The sequence below is a fragment of the Hemitrygon akajei genome, chromosome 10 (assembly GCF_048418815.1).
Source record: "Hemitrygon akajei chromosome 10, sHemAka1.3, whole genome shotgun sequence".
Lineage (NCBI taxonomy): Eukaryota > Metazoa > Chordata > Chondrichthyes > Myliobatiformes > Dasyatidae > Hemitrygon > Hemitrygon akajei.
Genome location: NC_133133.1, coordinates 138,531,477 through 138,555,837, shown reverse-complemented (window position 1 = coordinate 138,555,837; position 24,361 = coordinate 138,531,477). Strand labels below are relative to the sequence as shown.

The following is a 24,361-nucleotide window of genomic DNA, read 5'->3' as shown; positions in this document are numbered from 1 at the left end:
TAATGAAGAAGTGGCTCCTAGTCTGTGTGTCCCTGACAAAGGAAAAGATTGAGAAGGCTGGGCCTCCATTCTCTGGGGTTCAGAAGAATAATATCCTGAGGCAACTTCATAGATTCTGGCAGCCCAGTCAGCAGCAGGAGAAGGCCACTGCGATGAGGTTTCTCGCAGGTTGGCGACGCTTGTTTTAAAGTACAGAAGGGACAAGTGGTGCGGACATTGTTAAGAGCAGGTCAGTGGTGAGAGGAGGAATGTCAGGCTTTGGCTCAAAAGAGGCGTTGCTTCTGGGTAAGTTTCTGTTAAGGTTCCCTTTTTTCCTCTCTCTCTCACTGTACCTGGTGCAGTGAATGGCCATTTGGTGTTCTTCATGCCAGATGTTGGAGTCCTGGGAGACCCAGAGTCTCCCCGAGAACTACACCTGCGTGAAGTGCATCCGGCTGCAGCTCCTTGAAGACCATGTTTGAGATCTCGAGCAGCAACTGGATGACTGTCGACTTGTAAAGGAGAGTGAGGAGATAATTGATCAGAGGAGCAGGGAAGTAGTCATGCCGAAGTAGCAGGAGGCTTGTAGCTGGGTGACTGTCAAGAGAAATGGAAATGTGAATGGGCAAAGCAATAATAAGTGTACCGTTTTGGATACGGCTTTGGAGGATGACCTTCCATGGGAATGCCACGGAGACCGGGTTACTGGCACTGAGTAAAAGGTGCAGAAGGGAAAGAGGGAGATGAGAAGAGCAGTAGTGATAGGCTACTCATTAGTCAGGGGAACAGATAGGAGATTCTGTGGACGTGAACGGGACACCCGAACAGTATGTTGTCTCTCAGGTGCCAAGGTCAGGGACGTCTCGGATTGCGTACAGTGCATTTTGGAGGGGGAGGGAGAGCAGCCAGTTGTCTTCATTTATATTGGTACCAAATAACGTAGGAAGAAAAAGCAAAGAGGTTCTAAATAGAGAAATTAGGGAGCTGGCTATAGAAAGCTGAGAAGCAGGATCTCCAGGGTAGTAATTTCAGGACTGCTGTCTGTGCTACATGCTAGTGAGGGTAGAAAAAGACAGATTAATGCGTGGCTGAGAAGCTGCTGCAGGGGGTAGGGCTTCAGGTTCCTGGATTATTGGAAACTGTTCTGGGGGGAGGTATGACCTGTACAAAAGAGATGGGTTGTACCTGAGCTTGAGGGGAAACTGTATTCTCACAGGCAGGTTTGTTGGAACTGCTGGGCAGGGTTTACACTAATTTTGCAAGGAGTGGGAACCAGAGTGAAGGGACTCAGGATAGGACAGATGGTAAAAAAGCAAAGGCAGTGTGCAGACTGTCTGGAACGGCAGGCAGATGATAGGAAAAAAAAATGCAGCCAGCAGGGTGAGAATTGGTGCATTAGGGATACAAAATCATAAAGGGTAGCAAATACAATACTCAAAGAGTTGTATCTCAATGCACAGTGTATAAGAAATAAGGTGGATGATCTTGTTGCTCTATTACAGATTGTCAGTTATAATTTTGTGGCCATCACTGAAACATGGCTGAAGGATGGTTTTAGTTGGGAGCTGAGTATCCAAGGTTAGGGAGAGGAAAGTAGGCAGGGAGAGTGGCGTTGCTCTGCTGGTAAAGAATGGCGTCAAATCAGTAGACAGATGTGACAAAGGATCAAAAGATGTTGAATCCCTTTGGGTTGAGTTAAGAAACCGCAAGGGTAAAATGACAACAGTTATATACGGGCCACCCAAGAGTAGCTGGAACATGGACTACAGATTACAATGCGAAATAGAAAAGGCGTGTCAAAAGCTCAATGTTATCACAGACATGGGAGATTTCAACATGCAGGTCAATTGGGAAAATCAGATTGGTTAAGGATCTCAAGAGAGTGAGTTTGTTGAATGCTTAAGGGATGGCTTTTTAGAGCAGTTTGTCATTGAGCCTACGAGGGGATCAGCTATACTGGACTGAGTGTTATGTAATGAACCGGAGGCGATTAGGGAGCTTAAGGTAAAAGAACCCTTAGGAGACTGTGATATGATTGAGTTCAACTTGAAATTTGATAAGGAGAAAGTCTGACATAGCAGTATTTCAGTGGAGTAAAGGAAATTACAGTGGCATGAGAGAGGAGCTGGCCAAAGTAAGGAGATGGAAGGTAATGCTGGCAGGGATGACAGCAGAGCAGCGATGGCCTGAGATTCTGGGAAAAATGAGGGAAGTGCAGGATAGATGTATTCAGAATCAGAATCAAAATCAGGTTTATTATCACCGGCATGTGACATGAAATTTGTTAACTTAGCAGCAGCAGTTCAATGCAATACATAATATAGAAGAGAAAAAAATAAATAGAAATAATAAAAAGTAAATCAATTACAGTATACATATATTGAATAGATTAAAAAGTGTGCAAGAAACCAGAAATACCATATATTAAAAGAGAGTGAGGTAGTGTCCAAGAGTTCAATGTCCATTTAGGAATCGGATGGCAGAAGGGAAAAAGCTTTTTCTGAATCGCTGAGTGTGCGCCTTCAGGCTTCTGTACCTCCTTCCTGATGGTAACAGTGAGAAAAGGGAATGTCCTGGGTGCTGGAGGTCCTTAATAATAGATGCTGCCTTTCTGAGACACTGCTCCCTGAAGATGTCCTGGGGACTTTGTAGGCTAGAACACAAGATAGAGCTGACTAGATTTACAACAGTCTTCAGCTTCTTTCGGTCTTGTGCCATGGCCCCCCATACAGTGATGCAGCCTGTCAGAATGCTCTCCATAGTACATCTATCTAAGTTTCTGAGTGTATTTGCTGACATACCAAACTCCTTTTCAAACTCCTAATGAAATATAGTTACTGTCTTGACTTCTTTATAACTACATCTATATGTTGGGACCAGGTTACATCCTCAGAGATCTTGACACCTCAGAATTTGAAACTGTTCACTCTCTCCATTTCGATCCCTCCATGAGGATTGGTATCTGTTCCTTCGTCTTACCCTTCCTGAAGTCCACAATCAGCTATTTCGTCTTACTGATGTTGAGTGCCAGGTTGTTGCAGTGTCATCACTCCACTAGTTGGCATATCTCACTCCTGTATGCCCTCTCGTCACCACCTGAGATTCTACCATCAATGGCTGTATCATCAGCAAATTTATAGATGGTATTTGAGCTATGCCTAGCCACACAGTCACGTGTGTATAGATAATAGAGCAGTGTGCTAAGCACACACCCCTGAGGTATGCCAGTGTTGATCGTTAGCGAGGAGGATATGTTATCACCAATCCGCACAGATTGTAGTCTCCAGGTTAGGAAGTCGAGGATCCAATTGCAGAGGGAGGTACAGAGTCCCAGGTTCTGCAACTTCTCTATCAGGAATGTGGGAATGATGGGATTAAATGCTGAGCTATAGTCGATGAACAGCATCCTGACATGGGTATTTGTATTGTCCAGGTGGTCTAAAGCCATGTGAAGAGCCATTGAGATTGCTTCTGCCGTTGACCTACTGTGGCAATAAGCAAACTGCAGTGGGTCCAGGACTTTGCTGAGGCAGGAGTTCAGTCTAGTCATGACCAAACCCTCAAAGCATTTTATCATTGTAGATGTGAGTGCTACTGGGCGATAGTCGTTAAGGCAGCTCACATTATTCTTCTTCGGCACTGGTATAATTGTTGACTTGGAAGGAAGTGGGATCTTTCGCTTGTAGCAGTGAGAGGTTGAAAATATCCTTGAATACTCCCGCTAGCTGGTTGGCACAGGTTTCCAGAGCCTTACCAGGTATTCCATCGGGACCTTCCGCCTTGCGAGGATTCATGCTCTTTAAAGACAACCTAACATCGGCCTCTGAGACAGAGATCACAGGGTCATCAGGTGCAGCAGGGATCTTCACAGCTGTAGTTAAGTTCTCCTTTTGCTCTCCAAAAACAAAGAAATACTCAAATGGCAAAATAATCCAACTGTCAAAGCTAATGTAAAAGCAAAAGAGAGGGCATACAACAAAGCAGAAATTAGCAGAAAGACAAAGGATTGGAAAGGTTTTAAAAATCTACAGACAGCAACTAGAAGAATCATTAGGAGGGATGAAACATGAAAGCAGCAAGCAAAAAATATCAAAGTGGATAGCAAAAGCTTTTTCAAATATGTAGAAAATAAAAGAGATGAGAGTGGATAATGGACCACTAGAAAATTAGGCCAGAGAAATAATAATGGGGGATAACGAGACAGCAAATGACCTAATTTTGCATCAGCTTTCACTGTGGAAGACACTAGCAGTGTGTCAATCTTGAAGGGTGTGACAGAAGAGAAGTGAGTGAAATTACCATTACAAGAGAGCAGGTGCTTAAAGAGCTGAAAGACTTGAGGGTACATAAATCACCCGGAGCAGATGAACTGCACCCTAGGAGTTCTGAAAGAGAAGGCAGCAGAGATAGTGGAGGCATTAGTTATAATCTTTCAAAGATCATTGGACTCGGGCATGGTGCCAGAGGACTGAAAAACTGCAAATGCCACTCCACTCTTTAAGAAAGAAGGGAGGCAGCAAAAAGGAAATTACGGAGCAATTAGCCTGACCTAATGTTGAAGTCAATTGTTCAGGATGAGGTTATGGAGTACTTGGTGACACAGGATAAGATAAGACAAAGTCAGCATGGCTCCCTTAAGGGAAAATCTTGTCTGATGAACCTGTTGGAATTCTCTGAGGAGATTACAAATAGAATAGATAAAGGGGATGCAGTGGATGTTGTATATTGGACTTTCAGAAGGCCTTTGACAAGGTGCTGCACACGAGGCTGCTTACCAAGTTAAGAGCCCATGTTATTATAGGAATGTTACTCGCCTGGTTAGAGCTTTGGCTGATTGGAAGGAGGCAGTGAGTGGGAATAAAAGGATCCTTTTTTGGTTGGCTGCCAGTGGCGAGTGGCATGCTACAGAGGTCGGTGTTGGGACCGCTTCTTTTTACGATATATATCAATGATTTAGATGATGGAATAGATGGCTTTGTTGCCAAGTTTGCAGATGATACAAAGATTACTGGAGGGGCAGGAAGTGTTGTGGAAACAGGTAGGATGCAGAAGGACTTAAACAGATTAGGAAAATCGACAAGAAAGTGGTAAAGGAAATACAATGTTTGAAAATGCAAGGTCACATGCACTTTGGTAATAGAAATAAATACGCAGACTATTTTCTAAATGGGGAGAAAATCCAAAAATCTGAGATGCAAAGGGACTTGGGAGTGTTGCAGTTAACTTGCAGGTTGAGTCAGTGCTGAGGAAGGCAAATGCAACGTTAGCATTCATTTCAAGAGGTCTAGAATACAAGAGCAGGGATGTGATGCTGAGGCTTTATAAGGCACTGGTGAGGCCTCACCTTGAGTATTGTGAACAGCTTTGGGCCCTTCCTCTAAGCAAAGATGTGCCGGCATTGGAGAGAGTTCAGAGGAGGTTCACAAGGATGATTCTGGAAATGAAAGGGTTATCATACGAGGAACATTTAATAGCTCTGGGTCTGTACTCACTTAAATTTTGAAATATGAGGTCGGGTTCTCATTGATACCTTTTGTAGTTGAAAGGCCTAGACAGAGTAGATGTGGAAAGGCGGTTTCCGATGGTGGGGTAATGTAGGACAAGAGGGCACATCCTCAGGATAGAGGGGCGTCCATTTAAAACAGAGATGCGGAGAAATTCCATTAGCGAAACTTAGCCATTGGACATGGCATCAAAGGTCATGGGGAGAAGGCTGGGGAATGGGGCTGAGGAGGAGAATAGAAGGATCAGCCATGATTGAATGGCAGAGCAAATGGCTTAATTCTGCTCCTATGTCTTATGGTCTATGATGGAGGATAGTTCCTTGTGTGACAATGTATGACAAGGAGTCATGGCTTGAAAAAAAGAAGTATGTTATAAAGGTAGTAATGAGGTTGATTTTCGCTCTCAGAAGGTCACATATTTGGAATTCTTTTCCTCAAAAAGAAGTTGAAGTAGAGGGTTTGAATAGTTTTAGGACCGAGATAGACACTGGATAAGCCAGACCAGTCATAAACAAGAGAAAATCTGCAGATGCTGGATATCCAAGCAACACATACAAAATGCTGGAGGAACTCAGCAGGTCAGGTAGTATCTATGGAAAAGAGTGAACAGTCAGTGTTTTGGGCTGAGACCCTTCATCAGCACTGGGTAAAAAAGAGGAGTCAAATTAAGAAAGTGGGGGGAGTGGAGGATGAAACACAAGGTGATAGGTGAAACCGGGAGGAGGGTAAGAGTGAAATAAAGAGCTGGAAAGTTGATTGATGAAAGTGATACAGGACTGGATAAGAGGGAATCTGATAAGAGAGGACAGAAGGCCATGGAAGATGGAAAAGAGGGAGAAACAACAGAGGGAGCTGATAGACATGTAAGCAGATAAGGTGAGAGAGGGAAATGGGAATGGGGAATGGTGAAGGGGGGTGCATTACTGGGAGCTCGAGAAATCGATGTTCATGCCATCAGGTTGGAGGCTGCCCAGATGAAATATGAGGTGTTGCTCCTCCAACCTGAGTGTAGCCTGTTACGTACCCGTGGGTATCTTGTACTTTGTCACGTGACAGTGGTGTTGAAGATATGCTGGACCTAAGGTAGTGGTCTTGTGATGGTGGAGTGACGTCATTTTCCCACCAGTAGAGGTCATGTGACAGGTTTTTTTTTTACAGGGTATAAAAGCAGGACCCCTCCCTGTGAGGAGGGGCAGCTCGTGGCTGGATTTGCCATTTTGACTCCATGCCACTGCTTGGTCCAATATTATGACGCAGTTTGGTTGAAAGGTGGAGTTTTATTTAATGCATAAAGTTTAAAAGGTCATTGCCGGCAGTTTCTTTATAATACTGCCAGTTAAAAATCAGTGAAGATCGGAGTTCGGGAGCTAAAAGATCGAGAAAAGTTGATTTTGACGGTGAAACAGGTTCAACCTTGTTTGATTCTCATTCGGAAGGAATTCGTTGGCTGTGCCCGTGTTAACCCCTGCAAATAATAGCAGAAAGGGTTGGGTACAGTTTTGTAAAGAAAAGGTCAGTGCCTTTAAGCCGTTTCATTTTCATCTTCGTAAATTCTCCGGGAAAAGTATAGTTCGACTGGGAACCGCAACAACACGACGTGAAAGAGAATTTAAATCGTCTAAAAAGTCTCCCCTTTAATGGACTGTAAGCATTTTGAACTTTTGCAGTACTACTTTGAAGAACTGTTTTTGCAACATCGCTTTAAGAACTGTTTTCGCTTTATTCCTTTAAGAACTGTTTAAGCTGCCGCACAGCAGCTGATTTCCGGTTACGTTAGTTGTTTGTTTACTTTTGGGAGTTTGTTTTTCAGTGTTTAATAAACGTGTTGTTGGTTATAAAAAACCCCTGCCTCACTGATATATTTATTGTTGCTGAATCGGTAACAAGCCTCATCATGACAGTAGAGGAGGCCATGGACAGACATGTCAGAATGAAAGGTCATTTAAGGAAGGTCACAATCAGATCAGCAAAGGTCCTATTGTTTGTAAGGCAGCTCTAAGTGGCTGAAATGTCTGTTCCAAATACGTATGTTTGTATGGTCTTAATGAAACATACAAAATTCACAGTGGGCTCAATGTGTAGACATGGGGACAATATTTCTCCTGGCTGCAAACTTAGGGGCTTAGGCTTGAGGTCTCAAATTAATGGTGAGGGCATTTTGTTATGATATGAGAGCAATGTCTTTATTCAGATGGCGGTAAAGCTTTAGAAGTCTCAATCTTGAAAGGCAAAGAAGGTTCAGTGATTGTCTGCATTCAAAACTGAGAATGATGGACTTTGGCAAATTCAGGAAATCAGAAGAACTGGTGATCTGATGGGAAAATGGTGCTGTGTCAGAAGATCAGCAGTGACCTCGCTGAAAAGCAGAGCTGGCCTGAGGGGCCAAATGGTTCTCTCCTGCTTCTGCTTATGACATTCTAGAGTCTAAGTCTTTCTTTAAGTTGTTGTTATGTTAATTAGGCATGAAGTGGAAGCTCGTCCCCTGAAATCCATCTGTCCAATACTCAAGCACTCTGATATGCCGATGGATTCGACTAGGACTGTGTTGCTACTAATAAGTGTTTATCAAACTGATGCCTGTGCTGAAGCACACACAGATAATTTCCTGTTGCTTTCTTGAACTTGAAGCTTGTGGCTGCTATGCCTAATATTGTCTTCCAGAAGTCAGAATGCAGGTCCTACGTTCATATTTTGTTAAAGCCGGGCCAGCTACTTAATCATTTTTGTTTGGCAATGAAATACCAGCACAGCTTGCAAAACAGAATTTCAATCTTCGTATGAGTGATAAATCAAATCAGGTTCTCTGCCGTGTGGTTCATTTTACTTAAGGCTCTGCGGTCTTTTCATCTGCTGCCATAGAATGGCACCATAAAAATAGCAACTCATATCCCTTTCCCTTGATTATTTTAGAACATTGTGCTGCATTATAATCTGATCAAGAAGCATCTAACCTCACTACTCATTTCCACTATAAAACTTCCCCTGTTCTTTCTGATCAAGACAAGGGATAGTGTATGGAGGTCGCCACTCCCCTCCATCTGTTGTACATGGGCTTTCATCCGCACTCTTCCCAACCCATTGTATACAGACTTGCATTCCCCTCCATCCACGATATTCGGACTCATGCCTCTCCAGAAAGTAGAGGTTCAGGGCTGGGAGGTAACAAGGCTCAAAGCTATGGAGGGAAGATCTCCCTCAGAGAGAATTCATCCCATCAGAGATAGTCCTTTTGTCCTATCCATTCCTTCTACGCAACTTAAAATAAATTTTAAATACCAGAAATTCTGCAGATGCTGGAAATCCAGAAAAACACACACAAAATGCAGGAAGATCTCAGCAGGTCAGGCAGCATTTATGGAAAAGAATTTTTAAAAAATCATCGTTTCAGACCGAGACCCTTCTTGAAGACTTAAAAGGAAGGGGGATGATGCCAGAATAAAAAGTTGGGGGAGGGGAAGGAGGATTGGAGGTGATAGGTGAAACTAGGTGGGTTGGAAAGGTAAAAGGCTGGAGAGGAAGGAATCTGAAGGAGAGAAGAGTGGACCATAGGAGAAAGGGAAGGAGTAGGTGACCCAGGGGGAAGTGATAGGCAGGTGAGAAGTAAGAGGCCAAAGTGGGGAATGGAAGAGGGGAGGGGAGGGAAACTTTTTTTTAAACCAGAAAGAGAAATTAATATTCACGTCATCAGGTTGGAGGCCATCCATAAGGTGTTGCTACTCCACCCTGAGGGTGGCCTCATCGTGACAGAATAGGAATGTCGGAACAGGAATGGGACTGAAAATTAAAATGTTTGGCCACCGGGGGGTTCCACTTTCGGTGGATTGGCAAACTTATTTGAGGAAGTCATTGAGGTAAAATGTTATTGGTTCCTCTTTCCACTGATGCTGGCTGATCTGCTCGATGTTTCTGACATTCCTTCCATATCACTGTCTGCAAGGAGTGAGCAACAGCTTTCCAGTGGGAAATGGGTAAATATTAGGAAAGGAAACCTCTGTAGGTTAGGATTCTGGGAATGAGGTTCATTGGCCATCTGTTACTATCACTTTTGCCCTTTTCATGCTACCTGATGCAATAACTACACAAGAATGGTTTTCCATGCTGGGTGCTTTGAACTTTCTCTTGTTTAATGATACAAAAAAAAGCATCACCAAGCTTGTTCGAGAAGCCACTAAACATTCCATCCAGACAGCTGACAGTCTTCAATATTAGCACAGCTCATTTAAACCATCCCTTGGAGACAGTGAGTACTGGCTGAACCTAATATTGACACAAGTGCACTACTCTGTTTGGTCACACAGCTTGCTAGATTAAACGATGCAGTATAACACATGGTACCCTGGCAGGCTGTATTTTCAACCATCACAGTAGGGGGTCACTTGACCACAATTCATCTCATTGAGTTGATTTTCTACCTGAGATAAGGCTCATGTGATATCTCCAAATGCAACATGGGCCTTAAAAATAATAAGCTTCATGAAGATTGCATGCCACTACAACATGAGTTGCAGCATTACATCGCAATTTGGTAAGTTGTATAAGACTTTGGTGAGACCAGATATAGAATATTGTGTGCATTTCTGGACACCACCTATAGGCAAGATATCAGTAAGCTTGAAAGAGTGCAACATTTAGAAGGATGTTGCTGGAATCTGAGGACCTGAGATATAGGGAAAGATAGAATAGGTTAGGATTTTATTCCCAAGAATGTAAGAGAATGAGGGAGATATGATGGGTACACAAAATTATGGGGTATAGATAGGATTAGTACAAGCAGGTCTTTTTTACCCTGAAGTTGGGTGAGACTAGAACTAGAGGTCATATGTTAAAGATGAAAGGTAAAATACTTAAAGGAAAACTGATGGGCAACTTCATCACTCAGTGGGTGATGTGAATGCAGAATCAGCTGCCAGTGGAAGTGGTGTATGCAGGTTCACTTATGAGAAGTTTGGATGTACAGGTAGTCCCCAGGTTACAAACAAGTTCCATTCCTGAGTCCGTCTTTAAGTCGGATTTGTACGTAAGTTGGAACAAGCACATCCAGTATTACTTAGCGTCAGTTAGTCAAACCCTTGTCTTAGTATACAGTATATATTTTACCTTTCTTTGCATAAAAAACACTTAAGAAACGTATGTATTCCAATAATTAAACCACTACGTTGCTTAGTAATAATTGTAGCTTTCATTGGGGCAGGGCCTTTCACATGCACCATTATTCTCACTTTATCCTTTAAAATTCTTCCGATCGTTGATCAACTGTAGCCTAACACTTTTCCAATGACCAAAGGCGTTTCACCTCTTTCCAAACGCTTTATTATTTCCACTTTATTTTCAATCGCGATCGCTTCCCGTCAATGGAACAGAAACACTGCGGGCGGCGGGTCCCAACCTGCGTCGGCTCCCGAGGTCCGCTAGGTCCTAAGGACCACCGCACTGAGACATGTTAAATGGGACAAGTGGGAGCTGTGCTGGGTTTGGGTATTTGATCCTCACCAATATTCCGCGTGGGAATTTAAACTGGAGGTGACAGTGTTTTTTACGATGTCGAGTTGCGAGCTCGACATCAACCCGGCATGGAGGCTACGGGAGTCACTGGATCGACATCAACCCAGCACGGGAGCGGTCTGTCGCTGGATCGAACTCGGGAACCTCCGTTCTCCAACCCGGCGCTGACCTCACTGCGCCACCAGCCAAATGGAACCGGGGGGGGGGGGGCGGGGGCAAGATCAGGGTGAATCATGCTAAGAAAATTTAAGCCAAATACAAAGTTACACACTCAACACAGTGTCAACTGCAACGACTTAAAATGGCGGACGGCATTCTCCTTCCTCGGTTCATAAGTACGAGTTGTCCGTAAGTCGGACGTTCGTAACTCGGGGACTACCTGTATGTCAATGGAAGAGGTATGAGACTAGGCAGAATAACAGTTTGGCATGGACTAGATGAGCAAAAGTGCCTACTTCTGTGCTGTTGTACTCTATGACACTAAGTATCCTCTTGCTCAACGTATAGGGAGCCCCACCGTTTTACAACACAACTTGAATACCAGATTATACGTTGAGTGGTTCTCAGGGTGCAGGCTGTGATTTGTGGGACATCATGGGGATTGACGATTAGTACCCAACTATACCAGAATGGTGACAGACTTTTGAAAGTGGGGAGAATACAAATGAGATGAATATAAATGGGTGCTTGAAGCCATGTGCATACTCACTGAGCTAAAGGATCTGCATCCATATTGCATGACTCTCTGTGACTCTATTCCCAAACAGTATCAGCAATTTGATGGGATTAAGCATCATATTTCCAGGTCTGCTGGTGATGCTAAACTAGTCTGGGATGTGGCAGGAAGGAAGAGGCTTCTTTACAGAAATGGGGAAAATAAATTGAGAGAATGGGCGAGAACACTCCACAAGCAGATTACAATTTGGAAAGGTGTGAAGGTCATCCGCTTGCATGTACTTGACAGAGAACAAAATACAGGTTGAAGCTCTCTAGTCCAGCACCCTTGGTACATGGCTGGTGTTGGGCCACAGGAACTCCAAACCACAGATATGCATTCATCTTCTTCTAAGCATTCATCTTCCTCTAAACTGTTTGCCTAAAGTATAGACATTCCCACTAGTCGCATAAGGGTTCCCAGAACTGTTCATAACCCAAAGTTTCTGTATATCGGAAACACTGTTGGCTGAGATCACTACAGTTGCAGTGGTAGGTTAATTAATTACATTACTGTACAGACATTAGTTACCTTTAGATCTTACATAGAAGTAGTTAATTTGTGTAGATTTGTACAGGTCAACCTTCACTAATCCGACTACCTGCAATCTGGCACTGATTTCGATTTTCCACGCAACTGTAATTTCAAATTTCCCGGGCCACCGTACCAATCTGCTGCACATTGTTTTGGTTGCGCTATATCTGTTCACGTGTTGGTGCGCTCTTGTAAGCACAGACAGGTGATTCCTGCTTGTTTTCCTGCATTTACTAATATCATTTGTATGAGGTGTGGCCACCTGGCACCTGCCAGCAGTTGTGGAGCTGTCGCGCACTGGATCAGTTCACCTTCTCGCCTGCCTGCCGGCACTCGCGCACTACCCTGTGGCATCGCCCGGCCAGCGCTCAGTTCTCTTCTGCCTACAACCTCAGATCAGACGTGGCAACCCGCTGAATTTAAGCTTATTACTAAACGGAGGAAAAGAAACTAACGAGGATTCCCTCAGAAACTGCGAGTGAAGAGGGAAGAGCCCAGCGCCGAATCCCCGGCCGCCTGGCGGTCACGTGCAGTGAGGCGTATAGAAGATATCCTTTCTCCAACTTCTGCTTCTGCTCACCCAGATGTGCTGCCACCAACATCAACAGGTTTTGAAGAAACCGTTGTGCTAGTTTCAGCACCAGTTCCTGATGCTTCACTCACTTTTCAAGATGAAGATGTTGATGATCCTGACAACCCCACACTTGCAGACATGTAACTTTGCCTGAAGGTATATTAAACGTCTCACTTTAGAAGCGTGAGTGCTCAACTGTTCTGTATAAGTTAATTCCTGTACATTTACCTGAACCCTTTATTTTATCTGCGCCTGTACAGTATATTACTTTATTAAAATTTCACTTGATACTCATTTAATATTTCTGTTTCATTATTATCTAATTTGTACTGATTTACATGATATTTTAAAGGTATGATGAGGCAGTTAGCTATTACTTAATGTGATCCTTCTGTAATTCGGGATTTTCACTAATTTGGCACTCCTCAGGTCCCAATGGTGCCGGATTATAGAAGGTCGACCTGAACTACCAATTCAAAACATGGTGATACACAGATGTTGCCAGATCACAGAGATCAGATTAGAGAGGTTCAACCTGCATTTGTTAAATGCCCAAAAAGCACTGATGTTCAAAGGAATCACGTGTGTTGTACACAAGTCACTGACAAGCAATGAAACTAGTGATTGAAAGGACATATTATGGCCATCCCTGTTCCAACACTTTTTAATTCCGATTCCCATTCCTGTTTTGACGTGTTGGTCTATGGCCTCCTCTTGTGCCATGATGAGGCCACTCTCAGGGTGAAGGAGTTAGTTAGTTAGTTAGTTAGTTAGTTAGTTACTGCCTGTTACATGGCTGGCTGCTAACAACCCTGACTGGTCAAAAAAAATTGTTACAAAAAGAGGGTGGAGGAGCAACATCTTATATCCTATCTGGGTCACCTCCAACCTGATGGCACAAACACTGATTGCTCCTTCTGGTAAAAATGTAAGGTAGATGGTTCCCCTGACTGAGGACGCAGATGAAAATATGGGGTCAGCCATTTGGGACTAAGATGGGAGTACCTCCTGGTCAACCTTTGGAAGTCTCTACCCCAAAGGGTCGGTCACTGTGCTCATTTAAAAGTAAGATTGAGGCTTCTGAGCATGAGTGGAATCAAGAAAATTAGGAATAGTACTGGAAAATGACACAGAGGATCGGTCGTAATGTTAATGAAAGGTGGACCATATCAGAGTCCCTGATCCTGTACCTATTCCTTGTGTCAAAGTACTGAGCTACAATCATGCTGTTGTGAATTCTCCAGACATGAACTCTGCTGCAATACGATTATTCCACAGCTACCATTTAAAAAAGTGGAAGAAAATCTGGATCCAGGATATGAGCAGCATTTGCAATTTAGCATTAACCAGGTACACAGTCTAAGACTATTACTATCTACAATTTCATTCAATAGACTTTTGTCCACATTCAATACAAACACAAGTTCAAATGTAAGTGCTTTGAGAGATTGCTTATAGCTAGAATTAACTCCTGCCTCAGCAAGGACCTGGATCCACTGCAGTTTGCCTATCATCACAAGAAGTCTACGGTGGATACAATCTCATTGGCTCTTCACACAGCCCTGGATCACCTGGACAATACAATGCAGATACATAACACAAAGTACACTGCAGATGCTGTGGTCAAAGCAACACATCAAAGCAAATTCTCCAACTTCCGGTAATTCCGTCCCTCTCCCTTCACCCATCCCAGTTTCACTCTGCCTCCTCCTCCAGCTGCCTATCACCTCTCTCATGATTCTGCCTTCTTCTACTACACATAGTGCTTTCCCCTTGCATTCCTTCTTCACCTTTCCTGCCGATCCCCTCCGTGTTACCCCTCCCCCACCCCTTCATCTTTCCTCTGATCGGTTTTTAACCTGACACCCACCAGCCTTCTTCCCACACTCACCCCACCTTCTTTATAGGGCACCTGCCCCCTCCCTCTTCAGTCCTGAAGAAGGGTTTCGGCCCAAAACGTTGACTGCTCATTTCCACGGATGCTGCCCAACCTGCTGAATTCCTCCAGCTTGTTGTACGTGTTACATGCAATACGTGTCAGGATGCTGTTCATAGACTACAGCTCAGCATTTAACGCAATCATCCTACAATTCTGATCAAAAAGCTCCAGAACCTGGGCGTCTACACCTCCTTCTACAACTGGACCCCCCCCCCCCCAACCCCGCCACTTCCTAACCAGAAGACCACAATCCATGCAGATTGGAAATAACACCTCCAACTCGCTGCCAATCTACACTGGGGTGTGTGCTCAGCCCACTGCTCTCCTCTCTTTACACCCAAGACTGTGTATGCACAGCTCAAATGCCATCTATAAATTTGCAGACAATACAACTATTGTTGGCAGAATTTCAGACGGTGATGAAAGGCCATACAGGAGTGAGATATATCAGCTAGTTGAGTGGTGTCATAGCAACAACTTTGCATTCAGTGTCAGTAAGACCAAAGAACTGATTGTGAACTTCAGGAGGAGTCAAACGAGGGAACCCACACCAGCCCTCATAGAGGAATCAGAAGTGGAAAGAGTGAGCAGTTTCAAGTTTCTGGGTGTTATTATCTCTGAGGATCTATCCTGGGCCCAACATATCGATGCAGTTAGAAAAAGATGTGACAGCAACTATATTTCATTAGGAGTTTGAGGAGATTTGGTATGTCACCAAAGACACTCATGAATATCTGCAGATGTACCGTGGAGAGCATTCTGACTGGCTGCGGCACCGTCTGGTATGGCGCGGGGTGGAGGGGGGAGGGGTGGTTAGTGGGGCCTACTGCACAGGATTGAAATAAGCTGCAGAGAGTTGTAAACCTAGTCAACTCCATCAAGGGCACTAATCTCCGTGTATCCAGGACATCTTTAAGCAGCGATGCCTCAACAAGGCAGCATTCATCATTAAGGACCCCCACCACTCAGGTCATGCCTTGTTCTCAAGGCTACCATTAGGAAGGAGGCGAACACTCAATGATTCAGGAATAGCTTCTTCCCCTCTGCCATCCAATTTCAGAATGACACGGAACCTATAAACCCCACCTCACTACTTTTTATTTTTATTTTTTAAATACCTATATTTAATATGTACCTGTATATACGTACTGCAGTTCATGTTTTTTCTATTATTAAGTTGTGCATTGTATTGCCGCTGCAAAGACACCAAATCTCACAACATATGCCAGTGATATTTAACCTGATTCTGAATTATTGTAACTAAAGTAATCTGACTAATTCAGAATGGCCTTGTATTCAAGCCAGTAAAGTATTCACAAACTCCACAGATTGGCAGTTGAAGACATCAATAGGCTCCCAAACGTGATTTATAAAGTTTTGCTTATATCTAGTTTCAACACTCTGATGATATTTATGCTGGAGTGTTTCAACTATGCTTATTGCACTGAATAGATTAATCACTAGTCGGACATGGTAAAAATCTAGACAGTTGTTCATACAGTGTTTCAAAGTTATGCAAGCAGATCTGAAAATTTTTTTTTAACCACTATAAGTCATGCCTTTGTTCACTTTTATTCACTGCTTTTGGTTTTCAATGTGTTATGTAACTGTATCTATGGTGCTCCTTTCTTCCCCGTGAATGATTTTCAAAACAATGGATGGAAGCAATCCAACCCTGGACTTACCACTTGATTGACCACCCTAAACATTCACTTCCCTTCTGCCACTGGACCTGACCACCATGTGCACCATCAGAAGATGCATTGTCAAGACTTCTTCCACAGCATCCCTAAGGATGTACCACCTAACTGGATAAGGGCACAAATATCCTGACAATATCTGTTGTCCTTCCTTTAATTTCATTAGAACTCACCACTTAACTGGACGCATGCCAGTGATATTCAACCTGATTCAAGTTCATTACTGCTTGCTCTTAGGTAGCTAGGGGTCGGGAAACTGATGTTGCTCCCACATTCAGAAACAAATTCTCCTTAAGAACTTTAAGCATCATTCACAGGCCCTTTCTCTTGTCCACATTAACTTCTATCTGCCCAATGACATACTTTGTCCAAATCATTCTATAACTTCAGGGCTGCCTCCGTCAATTCTACCCACCATCTTAGTTGGGTATTGCCTCAGTTTCATTGGTGTCCCATCAACAACACTGGCCCTCAAAGTATTTATTTTGTCCAGTCACCAGCTCTACCTTAAATCCTCACAATTTTAAGCTTAACTTTAAGTCTTCCACCCAAAAGCACTTCTCAGAGATACTTGTGGTCACATTCTGCCCTGTTGCTGGAGAGTATGTTGTTGCAACCTCCTTTCTGAACCACCGTTCTCCATGGCTTTGTGCCCATCCTCCAGTTCACAGACTTTAGTTTTGAATATATTCTCATTCTGTCCTTTCTGATGAAGTATTGGGAAAAAACTCTTACATCTTGCACTTCCACTTTCTGATGCTATTCCTTGGGATTTTTGCACCCATTCCAGAACCTTTCCCAAACATATTTCAGCTCGTTCTCAAAACTTAGTGAGCCCACAACATTCCACCCCTAGGATTTGTAGAACTCATATTTTCCTAAAGATCTCTCTCAATTTGCCTTATGATTCATTAAACATCATGCCCAAGTTGTCTACTTATCCTTTAGTTTCTTGGCTAAGGAGGTTGGAACAAAGACTGCATTGAGATAGCAGGGCAAGGAGTCCTCAGGAATTTGAAACAACGCCTGGTTCTATTGAGTTTCTTACCTTTTTAAGCTACAGCCAAACAGAATTCTCTTTATTACCAATATTATTGAAAAGAAGCTGACTGCTATTAGCTAAGTGCAGGGTGTAGACAGAAGTGCAGGGCTACTACTGCAAAAGGCCGTCTGCTACACTCTTCCTGTAGCAAGGCACAGACTAGCACAGAGTGCACCGACATGTAGCTTTGGTTCTATTCACTGTTGCACAATTGTTCAACGTATAGAACTTGGTACAGAATACACTGAGCATTGCCTTCTAATGAATTTGTATCAATGCAACTGCATCTAGGACTCACACATACACAAGGGGAGAGCGATATAGTACAAATCCATACATACTCAATCTATTCATCTGAATACCCAGTGCATATCTTCAGTCTGTTTACAAGCATCAGCATTTAGTCCAAAGTACTGCAAACTCCAAGGTTGTATTTTTCTTAAACCAAAATACGTTTTTTCACATCTTCCCTTTTGACAGCAGATTCTAAATTTGAGCTTTAACATAAATAGCCAATGCATTGGCCAACTGCATTATGTACTAGGAACCTGCCTGACTGTAAATGAACAATGCAGGAAATACTTGCTGAGTACATTATTTTGCCCCTTTCTCCTCAGCAACCTGGCAATGCTCTTGTTTATTTGTGAAATATTTTGGAAAAAGTATGGAAACAATTGGTGTATTGATGTCATGCTACAAACCATCCCTGTTTAGAAATCTGGATTTGTTGAACAGCAGCATTTGAACCATCCTGCTATTACTCACAGCTTTAACCATCATACGCCGATTAAACCAGGGTTTCCCAAACTTTTTTATGCCATGGACCAATACCATTAAGCACAGGGTCCATGGACCCCAGGTTGGGAACCCCTGTATTAAGCATTTTTTTTATTTAAAGAAGTAATATTTTAAGCTTCCACCACAAATGTCCAGTGGTTTGGCTCTGACAGAGTAGGGAGCTCCAAGAAGGCTGAATGAGAAGTTGCACAGTACTGCATTGGTGGGATTAAAAAGGAGGCAGCAGTTGGGCAAGATACTTGGGGTGCATGGGTAGATGTGTCTAAATGTTCAGGAGCATAAAGCTTGGAGCTGACATTTTCCAGTAATGAATTGGTGTGATAAGTAGTACTTTGGCGCACTTCTGGGCCTGAACGGAACATCTGATGAGCTTCCAATGCAGTAGACTTCCATCAGCCAAGCTGCAGCCACCAGAATAATGTGTTACAGCATCAGGAAAAGAAAGCAGCCACTGAGACAATATCATCGTACAAATTTGGAGCACGATTTGGTCACTTGGCTTCTCCATCCTGCTCAGTGGCTGATTTGACTGGATTGCCAGCTGCACGTTTCCATTTATCCCCAGTTCTCAACTATTTTGAACTCCAGCACATTCACTGAGAGATTCAATGAGACAAAAAGGAGAGGGAGTGAAGAGAGGACAGAGAGTGGAGGAGAGAAAGAAAGAGAGGGGAGAAGAGAGGAGGAGAGAGGGAAAGAGAAAGAGAGAGAGAAAAAGGGAGAAGGGAAGAGGGAAGAGAGGGGAAGAGAAAGAGAAAGGGGATGAATGAAGGGGTAGAGAGGGAGGGGGAGGGGAGATGTAGAGTTAGAAGTGGGTGGGAGGGGGAAGGGGTAAGGGAGGGAAGGAGGGACAAAAGACAGAGACAATAGCAGCAGTTCACATTGCTTTCCGATTGGGCACCAGCCACGAGCATCCATGACGACTGTAAATGTTCAAGCAGTTAATTCAATATGATAGTGCGAATATATTAATGGACAAACTTTGACCCTTTAACTTTTGATTCTGGTGAAGACAAGGGATCTGATTAAGCCTCATCCTGCCTCCCAATGAGATTTACACTTCTCGCCTTACCTTCAGCATAACAGCAGATCGATCCACTACAGCTTTTGCAACAAGTTGACAGGTCAAGTCAAAATATTCAGCAGGCTTGACTTCTGAGAGTTTGATCGCTGTTTTGAGGAGGGAAATGTTTGCATTTGTCCATCTGCGCAGTTCCTCCACCTTTTGCTGGTCTGTAGATGTGAAATTGTATGTCTTGCTGGATGTCCGTGGATTAATGGATGCTCCTACAGTTCCATCAAATGTCAAGGCTGAGAAACCAGGGGTACTGATGGCCTGAAGTTCATGGTTGAATTCTTGAATCTATACAGAGATAATATGATGCATATTTAGTACCAAACAGTTTATAACTTTATCAATTTAAGGTCATTAGATTGTGCTGGTTGTTAATGCAAACAACACATTTCACTGTACATTTCAATATACACACATGTGATAAATAAATCAATCTGAATTCAGTATTTATAGACACCTCTGATGCCCCATTAACCCCAGTTGCAGAATCATTCGTTGTTTGGATGACATGTAGAACAGATTAATGGCATGGGTGGTGGATCAAGAAACCCTAATTTTTTTTTAAATGAGAAACAAGGTGGATTATAGACAATTGCACAGAATTAGTAGTCAACAACAAAGTCTTAAGCTAAAAGCTGGTGATTAGAATTCTATGGACGTAGGTACTCATTAGAAACTTACTCATTTAAACCTTCCTTCTCAAGCAGTAGTTCCTGCAAGAAGCATTACTCCTTTTCTTTCAAACACAACAAATGATCTTGCTAGCCAAAAAGCTCAAATATCCTGAGATAGTAAAAGGTGCAAATTTCCCATCCTTGTTTCTATTCCATCCCACTTAATTCCATCCTCACAACATCTATACGCCTTCAATCCAGAACCTGTTGCATTACTTTACCACCCACACAATTGGGGAAGTTGCAGTATTACTTCTCAATCCAGGTATGATCTGTCATTTAAGGTCAGTAGTGCACGAATCTTCTTAACTCTACCCAAACACTGTGAAATGTGAGGACCAAATTCTAGGCAAAACTAGGGACAGGTATTATGGGAGGAGGCAGGTGGATGAAGTCTTCCAAGGTGTGGCTGACAAAGTATGAGGTTTGGTTATTCTATGGTTAATAGACCTACTGCAGCAAAGGACAAAGAATGAATGTGTACCAAATCATTCTAGGCTAAGACAATAACCTGAAACACTGGACTCTGGGAATATCCTCCATTAAGATAGATAATGCAAGATTCCCCACTATCAATCTTGTGAAAGATATACATGTAGAAGATGATTTTATATTCTTCTGCAGGACAAAGCTGCAGCATGCAATTCTTCTGTCATTAATAAACTCATTGGCTGGGTGTTAGCTTTTCATTTATATTGTTACATATGACACTCTACTCAGCTAAAGATCAGAGCCACTCTGTAGACTTCTGCCAAACTTTCAAACTCTGTGGTTTAGGAATGTTAGTGAAAGACAGCAATTCAGAAGAGGCATGATGCTTTTCAGACATTACTTACATCCTGCTTGTTTGCTTTTAATGGTTGAAATTTTAGGAAATTAATCTGCTCCCAGAAAACTTATGTATCTCAGATTAACCAACAAAAAATTTTAAGCTGTTGTATTGGCCAAGTTGTATCCGCCCATGCCCTTCCCTTGGACAACATCGGTGGCGTGGAGAGGAGAGAATCGCTGCATGGGCAACTGCCGGTCTTCCATACAACCCTACCCAGGCCTGCGCTCTGGAAACCTTCCAGGTGCAGATCCATGGTCTCACGAGACTAACGGATGCCACCATTTTAATTAATGCATTATTTGTAATCTTTGATAAAACAATGCAGGACAAATTCTTTAAAATTGTGAGTGTATTTTTAATTAATGAAAACAAAATCTAAAAGCTTTTACATTTCCAGATCTGGAAAAAGTTTGATGCACTGAGTGGGAATGTTGAGTGTCCTATAACCTGCATCATGGTCCCCTTACGCTGGACCATTCAAAACAACTTTTCATTAACAGGTAACAGAGCCATGGGAGGAGCCTCTGGAGGAGGCCCATGAGAGGAATCTTGCCAGATACAAGGAACTGGTCAGCAACTGTCAGAGGCAGGGATGGAAGGCAAAGTGCATGGCCATTGAAGTGGGCTGCTAGGGCTTTTCTGAATAGCCTTTTTACAGAGCCCTCAGCACATTGGGCATCGCTGGTACAAGGAGGCAGAGAGCCATCGGCAACATCGCCGTGGCAGCAGAGAAAGCCTGAAGGAAGCTCTGGATGAAGAGAGCAAATCCATGGGGATCTGCAGCACCTGCTATCTGAACACAAGTCGTGGCTTGATCAAACACAGCTGGGTGAGGGTGTCTGATGTTGAAAGATTCGAAACACCCAATGACCCCAGATTACATCACTGATGATGTGTTCAGAGCATCATGAGATGTATTTATCAAAAAACTACATCTTTGGAATTTCCATTCTGCCTTAAATTTATTAAATCAATCAATTAATTGGCATTCGAAGCCTAGTTGAGACAAAACTGGTGAATAATCAATACTTTGTAAAGGGAAGAAGGGGTCTTGGCTTATAGGATAGTTTGTTGAGATTATTCAACATCAGCTCTAACAAGGAATTTTACAAAGATGACATAAATGAGGGAAAGAAAATCTCTCTGCCCTTCCGTTCCCAACAATTAAGTAGCCCTTTCTGAAACTAAAGTGGCACCTTGGGAACAGTAACCAAATCAGGAGAATGCTTAACCAAGGAATCTCACCATGATTTAAGGGAAGCCACATGTAACCAAAATGCATTGATATGAAATTCAAGCAGATGGTGCGTGAATTATTTTTCCTATTTCTACTTCCTGTAGGTTGTTGAACCTTTTTTACACTCCTAAGTTTTAGAATGTGCTATCGTTTCACATAATGAACACGAAGGCAGGAAGTCAATGTAGTCCACTTCATGCTAAGCCTGATTCTTCATTATTGCAGAAGATTTAGTGTGAAGTGTTCATTAATTGAAAGATCACTAATTATTACACATTTCTAATGAAATCAAAATCAATATTTCACCACAACTTCAGGAAACGTTTCAACAGAAGCATTCCAATCTTCTTTCATGCCACACTTACACCTGAGTAAACTGCTCCACATTGATAACTCGCTGAAAACAATACCACCTACATTTTATTTCCGAAGTCCAAAAGGTAAAACTGATTTAAGTACATGGAGGTGTACATTCCTGTAGTTTAGGGGGCACATCATTATCTGCCAAGAGATGCAAAGCATTCTTCCACCTCTCACGGAGTATTTGTAACAGGGGACAATTTGCTGAATAAATGTGTCCTATTGTAAGTAAGATTGTAGTGAATAAAACAGTGCATTATTTATTTTTCCTTTATATATGTGCTGTTCATTCACAAGATAGCTTCAATGACAACTTATGTGTGAACCCAAAGCCCTTTGTGTTAAAACTGTTTGATAAAAAACTTGTTTGCAAATTCAATGCTTACAATATAATCATCACATCTTGAGGAAAGGGAAACCTTGAGTATTTTTCCTTAATTAATGGCTCTTCACAAAATAATGAGATGAACAATTCCTTGTTACTTCATCAGTGGTTCAGTGCTGAGAGAGGAAACCAGATCAGCTATCAACAGGTGGAATTTTATCCATGCATTTAACATCTATTTCCATCATTCATGTAGAAAGCTAGCAGATGTCCTAAAAACAACTTCAACTTTTCCTTCCAAACACAACCCTGCAGTTTATCACAAAGTTACAAAGCAGAACATCCATTACCACATAAAAAAGTTCAATCAACTCGTTGAGTATGAAGATAGTCTATGAAATAGCACAGAAGGAATGCTTCACTCCACATACTGAGTTGTTTTTATTTCCTGAAGGTCTTGATAATAGACTTTCAAGGAATGTGAAGATTTTATGCATGCAAGAGGAATCATAGAATTAAGTCTAGAATGTTGATCCAATTTGGAAACACATTTGAAACTCAAAGCAGATTCCAACAGGGAGAATCTGACAGAAGTGGCAAGATGGCAGTACACAGCTTTATCATAAGTGGCTGTCAGAAATGAATCATGCTTGTTACACTATATAATCAACTAATACATTCTGCTCCCCTTTGCAAGAAATAAGTTATTGCAGTCTGCTTCAGATTCTATCATTCTTGTCATATTCCTCTGCACATATATCTGACCTAAGTGTGTTGGGCAGATGTCAGAAGCAAAAGATTCTGATCTGACCTTCAAGTTAAGCCAAGAGAGTCTGCTCCCTCTGACAAATCGGAAAGGTCTTATGGCACAAGGGAACTCTCCAGCCAATATTTAACACTCTGCTGACATACTAAAGCAGGTTATTATAGCTTTGTTGTTTGTAGGACTGTATGCAGATTGACTGTCTCACTAAATTTCCTCTTGACAATAGTAACAATGCTTTAATGGTGCTCATTGATGCTGATATGCCTTGAGGGAGTCATGAAGGGTGCAGCCAAAATACCACTCCTTCCTATCAATAAAAGCAAAATAAGTGAGGCTTGACAAGACGACACAAGAGGGCAAGAGGAAGACGGCAATGGTAAAACAGCAAGGCAAGCCAACTGCCTGCATTACACAAAGGTCTGCACAGAGAAAGCCCCTAACATGCTTGCCAGTTAATGTGCAACGGGAAATTAACATAACCTGCATGAACCAAAAGGGGCAATAACTATCCAAAACTTTCATTTGCATCATTCTACTCTGCATTTAATCTGGAAGCAATTTATTCACCACAACAAATTGTAGATTTCTGCAATAATTAAAACCCACCAGACTTTATACAAATCCATTTCTAACGTTCAGGATTTTTGAAGCTTAAAATATTTTAATGCCTTCATATTCTTATTTGCATACTTCAATGATTTCATTACTTAAAATACCCAAAGCTCTGCCAAATGAGAATCAGTGATATGCTAAAAGAGAGCTGTTGTTTCTCCCATGCGACCTGCAAACTCCTGCCTATTCAGGC

The 24,361-nt window shown here is 42.5% G+C and overlaps 1 protein-coding gene across 2 annotated transcripts in view; it reads right to left on the bottom strand.

The window, feature by feature from the left end:
- Nucleotides 1-24,361, bottom strand: part of pot1 (protection of telomeres 1 homolog) — a 381,260-nt gene that overhangs the window by 117,749 nt on the left and 239,150 nt on the right. For both annotated transcript variants that reach the window (XM_073059088.1, XM_073059086.1), the window contains exon 9: nucleotides 19,360-19,650. In XM_073059088.1, the coding sequence (XP_072915189.1) occupies nucleotides 19,360-19,650 (291 nt within the window). The remainder of the gene's footprint in view (nucleotides 1-19,359; nucleotides 19,651-24,361) is intronic.